This window comes from Galeopterus variegatus, unplaced genomic scaffold, assembly GCF_000696425.1.
Source record: "Galeopterus variegatus unplaced genomic scaffold, G_variegatus-3.0.2 Scaffold4409, whole genome shotgun sequence".
Lineage (NCBI taxonomy): Eukaryota > Metazoa > Chordata > Mammalia > Dermoptera > Cynocephalidae > Galeopterus > Galeopterus variegatus.
In genome coordinates, this window is record NW_007730520.1 from 112,838 (window position 1) to 131,423 (window position 18,586).

The 18,586-nt window shown below is 43.6% G+C and overlaps 1 protein-coding gene across 2 annotated transcripts in view; it reads right to left on the minus strand.

Annotated features, from left to right (window-relative positions):
* The window catches only part of TGFA (transforming growth factor, alpha), a 112,659-nt gene that overhangs the window by 17,632 nt on the left and 76,441 nt on the right, over positions 1 to 18,586 (minus strand). The window contains exon 3 of one of the 2 annotated variants that reach the window (XM_008587517.1): positions 1,167 to 1,284. In XM_008587517.1, coding sequence (XP_008585739.1) covers positions 1,167 to 1,284 — 118 coding nt within the window. Of the gene's footprint in view, positions 1 to 1,166; positions 1,288 to 18,586 lie in introns of both variants that reach the window. The other variant, XM_008587516.1, reaches the window with a different exon arrangement.

The following is an 18,586-nucleotide window of genomic DNA, read 5'->3' on the forward strand; positions in this document are numbered from 1 at the left end:
GGAGCGCCGCTGCGCTCCCAAGCGGCGCACTGTAGCAGTGCGCCACCGGGCCGGCCCCTGGATCAGTGGTTCTTAATCAGTGGGTGATTTTGCCCCTGGTGGACATATGGCAATGTCTGGAGACATTTTCGATTGTCATGACTGGGGTTGGTAGAGCTACTGGCATCTAGTGGGTAGAGGCCAGGGATACTGCTAACATCCTTCAAAGTGCAGGTCAGCCCCCACATCAGAGAATTATCCAGCTCCAAATGTCTGTAGTGCCAAGGCTGAGTATAGGTCCAACTAATAGTATTCTACTATGAACAGATTAATTGTCTTAAAACATTTCTTTCCAAAACTTACATGGCTCCTACTGCCTAGAGAATAAAGGCTCACTTCCAACAGGCTCTGGCCTCCAATTTCTCTCCAACCTCGTCTCCTCCCTCTTTCCCTGTTGTAGCAACAGTAACAGCAGGTCCCTGGACACTCCAGACCTGGAGCAACCTCTCAGCTCTCTCCCTGACTAGTCAAAACCTAACACTGGCGGCTTTTAACTAATGTGATTCCTGGTCCCACTCCTGGACATTCTGATTCAGTAGGTCAGGGTGGGGCTCAGCAGTACTTTCCGAAGCCCCCAGGAGGCTGATGTTTGGCCAGACGTGACAACCACCATACCCTGGTGTGCATCTTTATGTATAACTTGCTCCTTGTTCTGTCACCACCTATGCACACTAACCCTTCACGTGTACTTCCACCTTATTTTATTAGCTGGGCTATAAAGATGCTGGAGGGCAGCGACCTCATCTTAGAGATTCTGGCCACTCATAGGTATCCAGCCCAGAGTCTTGCCCTCAAGAATCTTAGGTAGTGAATTAAACTCTAATTCAGGAATTTTCAGACTTTGCTGAACCCAGAAGTCACCTAAGATGTTTCTTAAAAATGTACAACCCCAGGTTCCAACCCCCAGGGGTTCTGCCTCAGTAGCTCTGGGTTGGGGACCCTGGAACCTGGATTTTTAGCCAGCTGGTTTTGAAGCAGGTGTCCCTCAGCCTGCTGTTCTGATCCTCCAACATGTCTGGTTCTAGGCGTCTCAAGGGCCTGTGGCAAGCCTTGTGCAGATAAATGCTCTTTTATTGGATGCTGGACCACCCCAGCCCCAGAATCCTGGGAGACCAGGAGACACTTACACACATGCTGGCTTGTCCTCCTGCACCAAAAACCTGCAGGTTCCATGGAAGCAGAACTGAGTGTGCGAATCTGGGCAGTCATTAAAATGTGACACCACTGCGGCAGCCACGGGCGGTTCTGCTGGGGAGAGAAAAGACACTCAGATTTGGGCTCAGATTTGGGCACAGCTGACACATGTACTTCTGTGGCCCCCACCCTTGTGGTCAAGGAGCCCCTGAGGCTAGGACTGGAGCCACTGATGGTTGGGACTTCTGGTCCCCATCTGGGGCACCCCCTTCTCAGCCTCACCCTCCTCCTAACACCCAGTGCAGGACCAGAGCCCCTGCATCATGCGCTTCCTAAGCAGGGTTTTCTATTTTTGTAGACAACAAAACAATCTTCCCCAAAAGATTCAGTGTAAGTTCAAAGACATGAGAGCAATTTTACTATTTCAACCCAAGAGCTACCTAATTTCACTTTTGCAAAGTGACAACGATCGATCCTATTTTTAAAGATACACTTCACAAAAAATCTGTTTTAAAAGCAACAATCCAGAAGAAAGATACAAAAGATCCTATAATATTTCACTTTTGCAAAGTGACAACGATCGATCCTATTTTTAAAGATACACTTCACAAAAAATTGGTTTTAAAAGCAACAATCCAGAAGAAAGATACAAAAGATCCTACAACCTTTAAATGGATGCAGAGGCAACATAGTCACTGATACAAAAAGATGCTCATGATATACTGTAAGTGAAATAAATGTGTTTCCAATATGGTCTGTATAGGATGATTCTACTTTAAACACACACACACAAACAGAAAGTTAGACAGGAAGAAGTCTGGGAGGATATACATTAAAACGGTAGCAGGGCTTCTCTCGGGTGGTGGGGTCAGGAGTGACAAGGCTGTACAGATGACAGAGAGCAGCATTAAGGGGAAGAGAGAAAAAGGGAGCAGAGTCGGGGACAGAGACGGGGCCGATGCACAGCCCTGCCACCCATAACTCCCATGAGTTTGAGGTGGTCACCACACCTCTCAGGGTTTTCCTTCCTTGGCTTTCTAACAGGAATAAAAATAGCCAGCTATTTCAGGAGCACTGAAATGCAAAACACACGAACATACCTGCTGACCAAAAGCACAAAAGGCATCGTTTAAATTTACTTATTCCACACCCATAGCCCCATTTTGTCCTAATAACATTTGAAGCACAGTAGGTTGCCATTTCAAGATGACACAATAAATGTAGTTTCCATCCCTTCTTTCAAGAGGTCCTCTCAGGCTTGTGTTCTGACTATTTGGGGAGTGGGTCTTTCCCACTTAGTTTTTTTGGGGAAAAATATGTTCTTGGAGCTCTTGCTATTTGCAAGAGGGAAGAACATTTCATATTGTGGAGTATTAGACCAACACTAGATATCAGACTGCTGTTGTTGTCTAGAAGTGTCATACTTTTAGAAATCCCACAATTCAGTGGAAAAAGCAGAGGCCAAAAATACAACAGAACCCTTGACATGGAAGGCAAGAGACTGTGTAGTGGTTAAAATCATGGGCTTTGGGGTCAGAGAGACATGGGTTTGAATCCTCCCTTGGACACCTGGATGAAGTGCCCTCTCCCTGTGGCTTCTGCGTCCACACAATGGGAAGTCTAGCTGCCTCATTGGTGGCTCTGAGGTTTAATGACGTAGAACTTGTTAAGTACTGTACCCAGCTAGTTGTCTGGTATATAACACTCAGCTGTTAGCTCTCCTATTATCATCAACGACAACCCCGAGATACTAGTAAATCCCCACATGTGATAAGACCACTATGGTGTATCACCCTCCTTCCCTCTATAAATTCAGAAGAGTGTAACTAAAAGTCCAGCTGTCCCCTTCATTCCCTAACAATAGTTACTATCATGTGTGAGCATAAGCAGAGGAGCCCAAAGCCAGGAGGAGTTGTGGACCCAGGGCTGCAGGCTAGCCTTGCTCTGGCTGCGGGATTCTCCATTGAGCAGCAGCCTCAAGGACTGCTGTGGCTGAGTACAGTCACCTGCACATCCCAGGCCTGGGTGGCTGATGAACAGGCTCAGTCACTTGCTAGCCATAGGCACTGGGGATGTTAAATCGAACCTGGAAGGGTTGTATTTGCATCACTGGCTTCATTGTGCTCCCTGAACTTGTCAAAAAGTAACTATGGAAAGATGAGGGGCTAGAGACGAGTGGATCTAATTTGATTTAGGTGTTCAAAAGGCTTTTGATAAGCTCCACTGGAGGCCATTTAAACAATCACCTCCAAGCAGCTAGAGGAAGTCCCTTGTCAGGGCTTTGAGCTGGGCTTCCCCAGATGTGGTCTGTGGATAGGCAGCTTCACATCCAGGGGAGTGAGTTGAAAGCCAAGTTCCTGGGCCCCACCCCAGACCTACTGAATCAGGATGTTTGGGGTGGGGCCCAGGAACGTGTGTGACAAGCTCATCAGGTGAGTTTTTAAAAGTCAAGTTTGTTGAGATAGAATTGCTCCAGTAACGTTTGCCCTGCAGGTGATCCTGCTGCACACTAATGTTTGAGACACTCAGGCTTGTGTTACACAGGAAGCAAAGGACAGAGACAAACAGCCTCTTAGGAAAGTAAAATGACAGGAGTCCTGCAAGAGATCCTTTTCAGAGCTGGTCATCTTCTAGTTCTCCAAATGCCTGTGTGACACTAAAGTCTTAAAATCTGCTGAGATTCTTCTTGGTAAAGTGTCAGGTCAAAAGAAATACACTAAAAGAAAAACAAACACACACACACTTTGGATCTGTCTTTGGGGAACACTTCTCCCCAAAACTGGTGAGGAGTGGACTCGATGCCGTGGTCTCATGTAACCTCTATTGATGGATACTTTGCTGTTTCTCATAAATGACTTGAGGGGCTTTATAAAAACAGGTACCATATAAAGGGGATGCAAATGGGAAAGAGGTGTGTGTGTGAGAGAGAGGGAAAGGGATGGAGGGGGAGAGAGGGAAAGACAGAGAGAGCGGGGAGAAGAAAAGGAGAAGGGGGGAGGGAGAGAGAGGAAGAAACAGAGACGGGGCCAGGCAGTGAGAGGGGAAGGAGAGATCAAGGCAAAGGAAAATAAGGGCAAGAGTAGCAAAGAGCAAAATCAGGTACCGGCTTCCTATACAAAGACCCAGCAGAGTCTCACGCATGTGCTGAAGCTGAGCGGCAAACGTAGCTCTCTGCCTCCTAGCTACCTAAGCAAGGATGCACTTGGTTCATTAGATAGAAATACAGCTGTTTGGTACATGCAGGGCAGGCTCGGCTTTCCCTAATTCTATGGTCAGAGAGCAACTTCTCTTCTGTGGGTGTTTTCAAAGGGGACTTCTTATGGTATGGTGGACAACACCCTCAACAATATCCCGAAGATATCTCAAAGAAGCACCTGCCAATGTAAACTGTCTGTCCTTCACTTCACACAACTCACTAAGAAGCCAGATGCTCCAAGCTACAAAAAAACTCCATGCAACAGTAACAGAGATGGCAGATAACACATGGGGGTTTTGCTCTGTGCGTTCAGAGACCAGGTGGAAACCAGGAGTCTGATGCTTAGAATGCACGCTCCCGGTGCTCTGTGATTCCACCTGTCTGCCTCACCCAAGGAGCACAGAGGGGACGAAGGGAGCTCGATGCTAGTCAGTTATCACCATCATTAAAAGATGTTTTATTTAAAAAAATTTTCCTAATTACAAAAGAGATACATTCACTTTGGAAATGTTTTCAAAAGTTTCAAAACATTTCCTTCCCCCCACCCCATCCCCTGCCCCCAGGTTATTTATTTATTTATTTATTTTTAGTTCTTCCAAATTTTATTTTCATTTAAAACATTTTTTATTATTTACTATTAACATATTCATTCTTACAAATCTCAATTTTTCTTTATGCCCTTTACCCAACCTATCATTCCCCAACCCCCCTCCCGTTCTCTCCCCCATCTCTAGTATCCTTAGGATTGTTCTCTCCTTCTGAAAGTTCAACATATTGTTGTGGTCTTCTCTTTCTTTCTTTCCTTTCCTTTTCTTCTCAGCATCCAGTTATGAGTGAGAACATGTGGTATTTCTCTTTCTTTGTCTGGCTTATTTCACTTAACATTTTCTCCAGACTCATCCATGTTGCTGCAAATGGCAGAATTTCATTTTTTTTTTTTTTTTATGGCTGAGGAGTATTCCATTGTGTATATATACCACTTTTTCCTTATCCAGCCATCCACTGATGGAAACACTTAGGTTGGTTCCATATTTTGGCTATTAAAGAAAAACATGGAATGCTTCACGAATTTGTCATCCTTGCGTGGGGGCCATGCCAATCTTCTCTGTATTGTTCCAATTTTAGTATATGTGCTGCCGAAGCCAGCACCCAAACATTTCCTAATTATAAAAGTGATAATATTTTTTTGGAACTTTTTGAAAATATCACTATATAATAAAATCATCTTAGAGAATAAAACCCATCATTAATCTACCACTTAGAGAGAACTATGTAAGTACACACTGTACACAAATGCAGTATATAAGCTTTTGTATAAGCTTAGTGTTCTATTTTGCTACAGGCATCCCTCCCCCCCATATAATCACAAACATATTAAAATCGAGTACTTAGTTCAAGACGCTTTGCACAAGGTGCTGTCCCAGCCCCCAACCCAGGGAAGTTCAATGTGTACCACCTGCGGGGTGGGTCCTGTTTCCACTGGCACATTCTGCAGCTTTGGAGCTCATCACAGGTTTTCAACCAGGGAACGTGATTTGCACTTGAGAAGTGGACATGGAGGAACGGGCCAAACAACAGCCCAAGGGCGAGCCACACAGCTGCCCCCTGCTGCCACTGTGCACCCCAGGGTAAACCAGCCGTAGCAGGAGGGGAGGCATTAGGGGCATGTCTGGTCCTAGAGGGGACGTGGAAGTCTCGTGGGCTAACACACTTCACTAAAGTCCTGTGCAAAGTGTGAAGCTTGTGACAAGTGAGGGGGTACTGTTGTTCCTTTGGGGACCTTTAAATGTGCTTGTTTCAGATACCACCAGAATCAGCAAAGAATACCCTCAACACCACAGCATGGTCAGCCCCGACAGACAAGACCACTCCTACCAATGCTCAGGAGAAAAGGAACTTGGGGAAGGTTGGTGAGGGCAGGGTGGGGCTGCCACTTATTGAGCGCTTGCTGAGTGCCAGGTGCTTTCCTTACAGCATCTCACGAATCGAGGTGGCCACACAGGAGAGGGCTTGCCCAGTGACTTAGAGCACCATCTCCTCGTGGCTGCCTTTAGTAATTTTACAAAAACGAACGTGACGAGGAAACCCCCAAATTCCCAGTATCATCCCCAAGAATGAGTCTCTCAGCCTCTCTCAGTGAGTCTATTCCTCCTTCTTCTCTTCCTGCTTCTCTCTCTCCCTAGTCTTTCTTTACCTCCTTCCACTCTCCTTTTTCCCTCTTTATTTTTTCTTTTTATTTTCCTGAAAACTCAAGAAAATATCAAGTGAAGGAAGGAAAGGCCTGGAGACTTAAAATAAAAAACAATCACTTAGAAAAGGAAGGCAGCGAAGGCCGACAAGGAATGTCCAAAGAAGGCGTCCCTGTGGGGCCAAGCGGAGGGAAGAGAAGGGCTGGCCCGGGCCCCCAGGGCTCTGGATGAGTCTAATTAGCACTAGGGGCTGATAGCAAAAGCAAATGTTCCAGTTTTCAGCACAGACCTCATACTGGGCCCATCAGCAGCTGGAGTTCAAAGCTGCTCCATTCCTGTTGCCATGAAATTTATGACAGGCCCCTCCAACATGTTAACCAAATGCACATCTTGCAGACACCACTGTTCTCCTGGGAAGCTGAGAAAGCTTTGCCCAGAGACCACAGACCCACTAATAGGGCCTGGAGCCCAGTCCTACTCACAGGAAGAGGGTCTGGAATAGCAATCAAGGGTCAAGGAAATCCTGGACTCAATTCACAGGAGGGATGTCTCCAGCTCAGAAGTGCCAGGGAGACAGCCATCTGGCCAGCTTCTTCCACAGCCCTGCTCCCAGGGGAGTAGTGGCCATGCTATGGATTGCAATCTCCCTGCTTTAAAAGCAGCCCTAATTGGGCTTTCTGCTGCGCTGGCCAGTAGGAGCCGGCTGAGGACATGGCTCTTCACCTCTTCTCCAGACGTCAAAGTGGTGAACACGTGGGCCCGGTGCAGAGCTTACATCATTTATAGCCACTTCATCACTTCCTGAAATACCACGGCTAACTTTCTGACAATTTAATAATGATGTCTGGCTTTCTGGTAGGAACTTTCAGCCAAGGTTTTTGACCTGGGACTAAATATTTTCTCTTTAGACACAACAGTGGTGAAGCCAACCAATACTTCTTGAAGATCTGGGGAAAAAGGCAGTAGATTAATGAAGATGGGAGTCAGCAAGGAGCTCCCTGTAAAGCCAGGGGAGGGTAGAAACCCGAGGCACGGACTCGGATGCTCCCAGGTGCTGAGGCCTCTGTCCTACCCCAAGGCCAGGCTGGTGTCAACCATCGTTCTGGGCTCAGTTCTGGGATGGGCAGGTGCACTTTAGTGCAGCGGCAGGCCTGGTTTGCAGGGATGGAACTCCAAGCTCACGCATGAGGCAACGTGCGAACCTGCAAAACTAACTATGGTGTGCAGGAGAGGCTGGCACAGAGGCTTACCCACAGGGTGGCAGAAGTGCTAAGCCTGGGCTGAGAGAAGTAAATGGCCTCAAACACATGCAACTGTCCAGAAAGACGCTGGCGCGCAGGGGCCCTACTGCCCTGGGCATTTGCCGGGGTGGGCGGTGAGAATAGTGATTCTTAGAGCTTTTCTAACTAATCCTGAAGAGGAAAGTTTTCAAATGAGCCGTGAAGACTGCAGAGTACAGAAAATCCCACTTAGGTTTATAGCAGGAGTAGGAGATTCATCTTATTCTCAAGTATTACTGACCCATGAGGGGACCTCGATTTTGCTGTTTTGGGAATGTGGGTGTGCTGGTGGAGGTGAGATAAATATAATCCGTAACACATTCACTATTAACACCAAGAACAGGGATATCTTGTAAAGAACACAGAACAGTTTGAGAACAGTTCAGCTGCAACGGTACCATCATTCAGAGAGAAGGGGCGTTGGTTTTTGTTACGGGGTGAAACAGAGAAGAGTAACTAAGCGGCGCAGCAGCTCCTCCTGCCACTCCACTCCACGATGGGGTCAAGGGGAGCTATTTCTGTCACTACCATCCCCCAACCCCAAGTTTGTCAATTTACCATGAGAACTCTCATACTTAAAAGATACATAGTTTTCCTATAACACTATCCCTGAACACAGATTTACTAATTCTTCAGCAATCTTTTCCAATACCAGCTAATTTTGACCCTATTGGATTTTTACCTTTCCCTGATCTTAAACTGGCTTTACACTCTACCCACCGCTCCACCCCCATTTAGAGGCAAGGACACCATATTGTCTCATTAAACCTCAAAACAACCCTATCGGGTGAGCATTGTTAGTCTTTATTTTTCAGATGAGGAAACTAAACTAAAGCTTAGATAACCTTGCCAATGGACACATAGCTAGAAAGGACTAGAACTGAAATTTTATCTCAGTTTTCTCTGATTTCAAGAGAATGAAGAGCTGTAGAAAATTAGGGCACTACTCAAGTCCAGGAAGACAAATGCTGAGAAGGCACGTGATCAAAACCTACAAACCACGCTGACAGCAGGGAAGCAGAACACTTGACTTGTTAGGCAGCTTCTAGTAATCAGAAAGGGGCACTTTAAGGAGAAGCAGGAGGAAGTATTACTTTATTTGGGGGAAGAGTAGGGAACTGTGCATATGGAACTTATTATTCCCAGAAGGGAGCAATGGCTGACAAATACAGATAGACGTGAAAGAGATTTCTATGTGTCCACGGATGATGGTTAATTGAGGAGTAGCTGGAAGTAGAGTCTGGCTGATCCGATGCTGCCATGCCTTCCACTAGGCACCATCCCCCCACCAGTGCCCTGCACTCATGCCCAAGAGCCAGGAGCTTCTTGCTCAGAGCAGGGCAAAGATGGACTCATGAATTGCTTTTGCAGCTTTAAACAAGATGCTGGGGGTGGGGGGGAGCAAGGGTTAGGGGAACCTAAGGAAACATCTGAGCCAATTTAATTCCCTCTGATCATTTCCTCCTTTGGGCAAAACCCAAAGGGCATCGGATGTGATGGAACCAAACTCAAAGAAAAGTATCGGTAAAGAAGCAGAAAACCTATTTTTTACTTTCCTACAAAGATATTGATTATTAATAACCCAGTACGTGTGTGTGTGTGTGTGTGTGTGTGTGTGTGTGTGTGTGTGTGTGATGGGAAAACAGATACACAGAGAGAAAGTCACTGGTGGTATTTCACCCCAGTGGGGTTTATCCTACTTGTGACATTCTGAACAAGAAGCAGAAAACCTATTTTTTACTTTCCTACAAAGATATTGATTATTAATAACCCAGTACGCGCGTGTGTGTGTGTGTGTGTGTGTGATGGGAAAACAGATACACAGAGAAAAAGTCACTGGTGGTATTTCACCCCAGTGGGGTTTATCCTACTTGTGACATTCTGAACGCAAAGGCAGAATTTGCATGACTTTTCGTATCTTTTTCTATTCCAACAGAGGGAAGGAAATCAGAACATAAACAGAAATACTTCTCCAGGTTCAGATTCCATATAGGGTACCTGAGCTTAGAGTTTTGTTTTGTTTTGGGCAGCTGGCTGGAACATGGCTTAGTTTTTAACCCAATGTGGATTTTCTGATGTTGGACTATGGTGATAATGATGATGATGCTGACCATTATTACTATTAGCAGCCACTGTTTAATAGGTTGTCTACTAATTGCAAGTGCTATGCCCAGCATTTTATAGAGAAGTCTATCTAAGCCTCACAATAATCCTGTGCAGCAGTCATTACTACTCCAGTCTTACAGATGAGGAAAGAGAAGCTGGAGGTTAAGGTTGTTCAATGCCGCTAAGTCAGTAAATGGCAGAGCCGAAACCAGAACTCGTGGCTGGTTTCCTCTAAAGCACTTGCTCTTTCTAACACACCATGCTGTCACTTCAGAGAGAGAGAGAGAGAGAGAGAGTGTGTGTGTGAGTTGAGGGTTAAGAAATCCTTACAGGCACCTTCCTCAGTCAAGACAATTCTTTCATGAAATTCTCAGGGGCATTTTAGTATTAAAAGGGCTAAAAGTCCCAAAGGCACATAGCTTTAATTAGCAAGAAGGCTTTAGGAATCTAAAACAAAACCGCAGTGAAATCATGTGAAGCGTGGACTAAAACCATCGTCTGTGAGTACCCACCTAAAGATGCACAATGTACACATTTCAGCTTGGCCTCTTATCTTTATCCAGCTCCTGCAGGGAACACTACCTCCTCCTGCAAAAGGCATGGGGAGGGGTGAGGCAGGTGTGAGACTCCCTAGGTAGCCTGCCAATCTGCATTCTAGACTCATTATAGATTAAAATAAGATGGGAATGGGAGGGCAAGGTACTGGACAAAGAAGATGACTTCCTCCCCACTAACCTCTTCTTGCTCCTCACAATCCTTCTCCAGCCCCCAGGTTGCTCCTATTACCCTAACTTGGCCTTAGGAGTTTTCAGCAAAAAAAAAAAAAAAACAATTAAGAAAATTGCAGGTCATGTTTTCCTTTGAAGATGGAAAGCCAAACCTCCCCTCTCTTTTTTAATATTTAATAATTTGATTTCAAGGAGACAGATCATTTCTTTCTTTCATATCTTCAAACCAGAAAGCCCCTTATTCTAATTATACCCTCTTAGGTGTCAACTAGCATTTTGAAAATACTTCACCTCCAATTTCCGTTCATGAAGTAAACAAGGATAGCTATTTGGCTCTCATCAGCCGGCTTTGAATCTGAATCAAAACAAAAACGGCTCTGAGAGCTAGGGCGAGTTCTGCTGGATGGGGAATTCTGTTTTGGCTTTGTTGGAGGAACAGCCCCGTTAGAGCCCAGGGCTACCAGCCTTTGCAGTCTCTGTGTGTCTCTATTCTCTTTATAAATATCAAAATTGTTAGGTAAAGTAGGTTGGCAGGAAACCCTCAATCTACCCTCAGGAAAAAACGCTTCCTCTTTTTGAGTCTTTGAACTGTAATCCCTTCAAACTCTCCACACTGAGTAGCGGTAATCACTACTAGAGATGATTGTTTTTCTAGAACACTTTATGTCCTCAGAACTTTTGACAGATGCCTTTTTCAACTGCAGTTTGCAGATGCAGTCTGGGTGGATGAAGTATAACCGAGGCATACGGAGGTAAATTTAAGGCAAAGCTCAACAGTCTTGAAAATGTAGAAGTGAATTTGTAGCTGGAACTTTGTCCCATGACAAAAACGTGACTCTTTCCTTATCCATCTGAATTTTATATTGATGATTTTTTTATTTCCCTTAGATAAAAGCCTTTCAATCAAGATTATATTTCAGAGGAAAGATACTGATATGTTAAGAGAGTGGTGGGATTACGGGTAATTATCTTTCATAATTTTCCAAATTTCATAAAATGAGTATTTTAGAGTTTGAAAACAAACACTATTTAAAATTAAAACCTCACAACATTATAAACATAGTTAAAGCTTAAACAGCTTTTGTTTTTAGTGTTTTACTCATGGATAGAACTGTAGTGTTACAGAAGACTGGCATCTAGGAATCTAGATTTGAATCTGCACAAGAAAAATCAAGTTACGGTCTCATGTTTTATCATGAAAAGGGGATAAGGAGGAAGGAGACAAAATATTTAAGGAAGACAGAAGAAATTCAGGTGAAAGATGTTTGGTAAGAAATGACCTCAGGCGTGGCCACAAGGGACAGAAACCTCACCCCCCCCCCACCTATTAATAGCAACAAATCCCAGAAAGAATGCAGCCTATTTGACGCACTCCATTTCCAACCACTACACTTAAGACATTTATCTTTTATTGAAAGAGCTCAGCAGGGAATCTGCTTTCTGAAGATGGCAGAGACTATGAGAAGGATGAAGTCTGGGCTAGAGACTCCCATGAGTTTCCGCAAACCCAGGTTCTTTTCCCTCCTGGGTGCAGAGACTACACTTCCCAGCTGCCTTTGCAGTTAGGTGTGACCATGTGACCAGGTTATGGCCAATGAGCAGAAGTGATGGCTCTACTTCCAGGCTTTGTCTATGAAAACCTCCCCTGTGCAATCTCCTTTCTCTCTCCCCATCTGCTGGCTGAATGGAGAGAACTCCTCCAAGGACATGGAGGAGGCAGGAGAGACAGGATGGAAGGAGCCTGGGTCCTTGAATAACCACATGGAAAGAAGCCTCAGGCCAGGAACACCTGCACAGACTTTCAATAAACAAAATTGAGGGCTTATCTGTCACAGCAGGGAGTATTACTCTAATGCCAAGCCTGAAGTCTGAACAGTATTTGGGGGTTGGTTAGAATTTCTGGTGTGGGGGAAATCCTCATACTAAATCACATCCTTTTCTCTCTTTCTTCCATTGCCTCTTCCAGGAACCTCATCCAACACATCCTACACTTATTATCTGAAATCAGTGGGGGTTGGTTAGAATTTCTGGTGTGGGGGAAATCCTCATACTAAATCACATCCTTTTCTCCCTTTCTTCCATTGCCTCTTCCAGGAACCTCATCCAACACATCCTACACTTATTATCTGAAATCAGTCTGGTCCTGATTGGAAGGCTCCACTTTAAACCCATGCTCCTCAGCTTGAGGCATGTTCTGTCATTCGCCATCGTGGAGGGGTTGTGTCAAACTCACAAACCTCTACAGGGGAGGTAACAGTCTTTTGGGGTGAGGAGTGACCTGTCCTTGCTCTGAATGTTTATAAGATCAGCTTTGTAACCAAGCAAAGTACTTTGTTGGAGCAAAGGCTGCTTCTTCAACTCTTAAGCCTCAGAATTGGACAAAAAAATAAAGCAGTGCTTGCCACAATGGACAGCAGGCAGGGCACAGCTGTTTTGCTGGAAAAGACACAGTGGATGTGAATTTACTGGGTTTTAAAACCCTGTGGACAAGAATCACCAAGGCATGATAGCACCATAACTACTGTAACTTCAGTCTTCTTGATACTGAAGATGGGTGCCCTGTAGTTTTTCCAAATTGCCATAATCTTGTATTTCACCAGTTGCAAAGTCTTAAATCAATACTGCTAGAAAACAAACAAACCAACCCATGACCACCCTGGCCTGGAATATCTTGATCAAATCTCATTATCACTGGGGGCTTCTCATCCATCCTTTATTTTTACTGATGAAGTATTACACATAAAACAACTTTTTACAGCAGCCCCCACAAAGGGTTTTAAAATTTATTTTAAAAGTAGCACGAATTCATTGGAGAAATTTTAAGTCTTAAGAAAATTACTTGCCATGTTATCACTGAGAAATTGCCAGTTTTTTGGGGCTGGCCCGGTGGCGCACTCGGTAGAGTGCGGGGCTTGGGAGTGTGGCGGCGCTCCCGCCGAGGGTTTGGATCCCATATAGAGACCGGTCTGCTCACTGGTTGAGCGCGGTTCAGGCGTGACACCGAGGGTTGCGATCCTGTTGCCGGTCGCGGTATGGGGCGCGACACTGAGGGTTGCGATCCCGTTACCGATCACGAAAAAAGACAAAAAGGAAAAAAAAAAAAAGAAATTGCCAGTTTTTACAGAACATTTTACATGTGCTTATTTCTAGTAGTTTTCCTTTTGTGTCCTTTGTATAAAGGATCATGTTTCCATGACCTCCTTTCCCTTATATTTAGAATATATGTACTCTCTTTTTAATCAGTGATGATTTAAATTAAAAAAATTTTAAACTTATTTTCTCTAATTATTCATATTAAGACTGAAATCTGATGTTCCATTAGATAATAAATTTAGCAGACTTTTACTTCCTCATTCCTCTTGTCCCCAGTTACCAGTTTCTATTACTATAATCTGATTTCATATCTGTATTATATTACTTTCATATCTAACTTCTATTTTAATAATTAATTCTGACATCTGTACTAGTATAACTAAATCGACAACAGTTACTTGGACATGTTATCACTGGTTTTTGTACATATTTTCCCCATTCTGGGGCTTTTTATCTTAATATAGCTGTTATCTATCTGATTAAGATCTTTGAACATTTTTTTCCCAGGACAGGCATGTGAGAAGTATGTTTTCATAATGAAACATGTGTCTGAGAACATCTTTCTGTGTCTCATTCACGTTCATGGCTTTGCAAATGAATTACAACTTGGGTCACAATCTGTAGAACCTATAGGCCTCCCACCACTGACTTCTGGCTTGTAGTTAATGAGAAACCTGAAGCTAGATTTATTATATTCTTTTGTAAATAACATGTTTTTATTTTTATCTTGATGCTTATATGGCCTTTTCTTTGTAATAAAAACTAGTTAAAGTATGTTGAAGTTAATGCTTTCAAGTTTAAAGACACATGTTTTGCAGCTTAAGAAAGTTCTTTTTAGTTATTTCTTCAATGATTCTATCAACTTTAGTTTGCTTTCTTTTCTTCTTTTGGAATTAGTATCTGTATACTGGATCACCTAGTTCTGTTTTCCTGATTTCTTTTTTCTAGTTATTTTTGTCTTTGTGTCCTGAGTTCTGGGATAAATCTCCCAGCTCATTTTTTAAATTTCACTATGATGTACTGTAATATCCAATCTGCTGCTCACTGGTGAACTGCAGACTCAAAACTGGTCCCCCTATTCTTTCATCTCTTGCAGCTGTTTTTTTACTTGTTTCATAGATGCAATGTCAGCTTCAGTCTTGAAGACACAAATTAGAGATTATCCAACATCTTTGCCCATTTCTTAGGAGTAAAGACATTCATTGAAATTCCTCAAGTATCTTCTTGTGTAATGAATCTTTCCATGTGGGCAGCAATTTCTTGCATCATTATCTTTACAGAGAAGATCTACCTTGCCCAGTATGATGGGGAGTTAGGGTGAGTTCCATTGTAGACTATAGCCCTGTTCAATATTTTGGGCCCAGATAAAGATAGAAAAGGGAAAGTTTAATTGTAGTGCCTTCAAATAGCTAAGAAATCTGTTTGGTACATCAGGAGACAACAGGTATAGCAAAGAATTTTATCTTTGGACTGGAAAGTGTTTTGATTTTTCCCCTGTGTATGCCAGGTGCCTGTGCCAGGTGTGAGAGCCAACTGAGTTCATCACTCCCTGTGGCCCTGTGTCCTTTCTTGAGGCATTGATAGGGTCCAGATGGCTCACTCCCAGCCACATTGCCACATGGCCCCTACTTGCTCCCATTCCCTGGTCTTCCAAGTTTGGGCTATTGGTGAGATTTCCTGCTTGTGAAAATCCTGTCTCTCTTGCTGGACTGGGGTAGGATGGCTCCCATCTGTACAATCACTGGCAGAAATTCTTCAGAGCTTCTAGTACTGACATAAGTTTAGAAACAGTTTCATATGCCACTGATCATTCATTTCAATGAGTATGCAAGGGCAGACTGGGGAAAGGAGGAGTAAAAAGTGATAAGCTCTAGTCTTCCTTCATTTTCCTCTAGTTTCCCCTTCATTATCTTACATTTTCTACATATGTGCACACAGGGTGACCAATGTTACAGTGCCACACCACCCCCACCGGCCAATTAAAATGTTTCTTCAGGAAGCTGTTTTAAAAATGAGTGTATTCTCAGTTCTCCCTATGGGAATCCCCAGCAAAGTGTCGGCAAGTACTTCTGCATGCTCAGAGAGCAGACTCCTTCCCACTGGTGGGCGTTTGAGCTTTACCTGGCCAATACCCCGCAGAGCTGCAATCTCACCCCTTTCCTAAGTCTGCCAGCGTTCCTAGTGAGAAAAATTCGGTGCAAACGTTCCTGTCCCTTCCATGATCTAATCTAAAGGCTCTTCCTTGTAAAAAAAAGTTGAGAATTCCTGGTTTAAACTCCCCAGGCTGAGTGTAAACCAACCAATAGGGAACTTTGTTCTTAAAAGAAGAAATGTTAGGAGATTCCAGGGTTATTTTACCTCTTAATAGTTTCTCCAAGCCATACTGGTTCAGAAACAAAGACCTTATATTTTGATGAAAAATTTCTTTTACATCAAAAGCAAAAGAAATAAAGCCCTAAAGAGTCCTGTTTCACAAAATTCTCCCCTAGCCCAGAGATGGAATATCAGAGTTGAGGTGCTCACATCTGACTTTCTAGCTAGCCAGAGCCCTGCACACAGTGTCCCTGAGAAGGGGCACCCAGCTTGTGCTCAGCTCTCGTAGTGCACAGGGGCTCCCTACCACCTAAGGCATCTCATTCCACATGGGGCAGCTCATTGTTAGGAGGCTCTCCTGTAAACCACGTTGATGTCTGCCTCCCTGACACCTCTGCCTAGAGGTGTGAATTATGTCATTGGAAGCCACACAGAATAAGCCCCCCTCTTCTACAAAGCAGTCCTCTCATGTATCTGCAGACGGCCACCAAATCTTGAGTCTTTGTGGTCCCAAACTCCATGTGAGAGCCAGCCTTCAAGATTGCTCCCAATGATCCCCACCTCCTGGTATCCACAACCTTGTGAAGTCCCCTCCCACACTGTTTCAGTATTGGTCCATGTGACCAATAGAATATAAATGGTATGTGCCTTCAGAGACTAGGTCATAAAAGGCACTATAACTTCTGCCTCTCTCTCTCTCTTTCTGTCTCTGTCTCTCTCTCTTGGATTGCTCACTCTGGAAGAAACTAGTTGCCAGGTCATCAGGACACTTAATGGAGAGGTCCATGTGGCAAGACTGAGGCCTGCAGCCAACAGCTATGTGAGGGAGCCATTCTCCAGCTCCAGTCAAGCCTTCAGATGACAGTGCAGCCACAGTTGACATCTTGACAGCAACCTCAATGAGAGACCCTGACCCAGAACCTCCCAGCTAAGTCACTTCTGAATTCCTCTCAGAACCTATGTGAGATATTACGAGGGTACTTTATAAAGTTCCCTCATATATGGAAAGATTCGTATTATCTTTCAATTCTATTTTTCCACAAACCTGTTGAAGTACCCTGGTAAATGTTTATTGATTGAAGCTGCTACATATTAGGGTGATTTGCTACACAGCAATAAATAATTAATATATACTTTGAGTTCTGAAAGTGAGAAAGTTTATAAACTTTTTACCTCAGAACAAATTCTTTTTTTTTAGTGCCATTCTTAAAATAGTCCACTACAGGGCGACAGTGATGACAACAACAAAAGCATTTACCAAATGCTTTGCGTGTTGGCCTCTGTGCTAAGAGTTATACACATACCATCTAAGCTAATTCTCATAAAAGCCCTGTGACATAGGTTCTATTATTCTACCAATTTTCAAAGATGAGGAATATAGGTTTAGAGAGGTTTAGGACATTTTCCAAAGGCATAGAGCTAGGGAGAGGTACAGGGAAAACCCCATAATAGGCAGTGTCACCCCAGAGTCCTTGCTCTAAAACTCTGGGCTATGAGAACAGAGTACAGTAGGAAGACCATCTCCCATGACCTGATTTCAGCACTAAAATAACTGAAATCTCCATCAATTTTGCCAGCAGTCCTGGAATGCTTTTGGGTTATACAAGCTTGTGGTCAACTAAGGCCTCTAGCTTTTTCTCCATTTAAACTGCTGTCAAACTTGGCCTCACAGCCTTTCTAATTAAATCATTATTCTTAACCTAAATACTAACTGTTAAGTGTGTCACTGGTCAACTTAACCTGGTTCTAGCGCAATACATTTTTTTTCCTTTTGAGTTTTTATTCTATCATTCAACACTTCAGCTATCATTCTGAGCATTGTGTCACCTCTAAATTTGATAAATTTGCCTTACATGTCTTCCTTTAATTTACTCATAACATTCTCAATAGGAAAGGAGGATAAATCCCACTGGCATAACCTGGAGGTCCCTTCCAGGACAATACAAATGTATCAGTAAATGCTTTCTGAGGATGCTCTGGTTAAAAACTTCCTGCACCTCCCAAAAGCTCACAGGTAAACCTATGTAGGATATGCCTGGGAATCCATTCATTTAAGGAGGTCACTGTCTCTGTTACATCTCACCAACTAGACAACTGTGAACTCTTTTAACCCATATTTCTCCATTTTGTCCAACTGAATACTTGGATTTTGTCACATGCCTCGCTGGAATCAAATTGCATTATCTTGGTAGCATTATCCTGGTAGCATTTCCCACATCAGTCCTGCAATGCTAAGAAAGAAGTAAAGTTAACCTGCTGTGACTCATTTTTGGTAGATTCATTCAAGGGCCCAGGTTTTCATTCTCTTGCTGCTGTAATAATTTGGTCTAGAATTTTCCTGGGAGTATCAAGATTTATCATCTATATTCTAAAGAATTTTTAGGCATTTTTACATATTTCAAGTCAGAAACATATTCATCTTTTTCCACTCTCCGAGTAATTTTTACATTTGCTACATTTACATTTGCTTAGAAATCACCAAGTGGATTTTTTCTACAAGTGGATTTT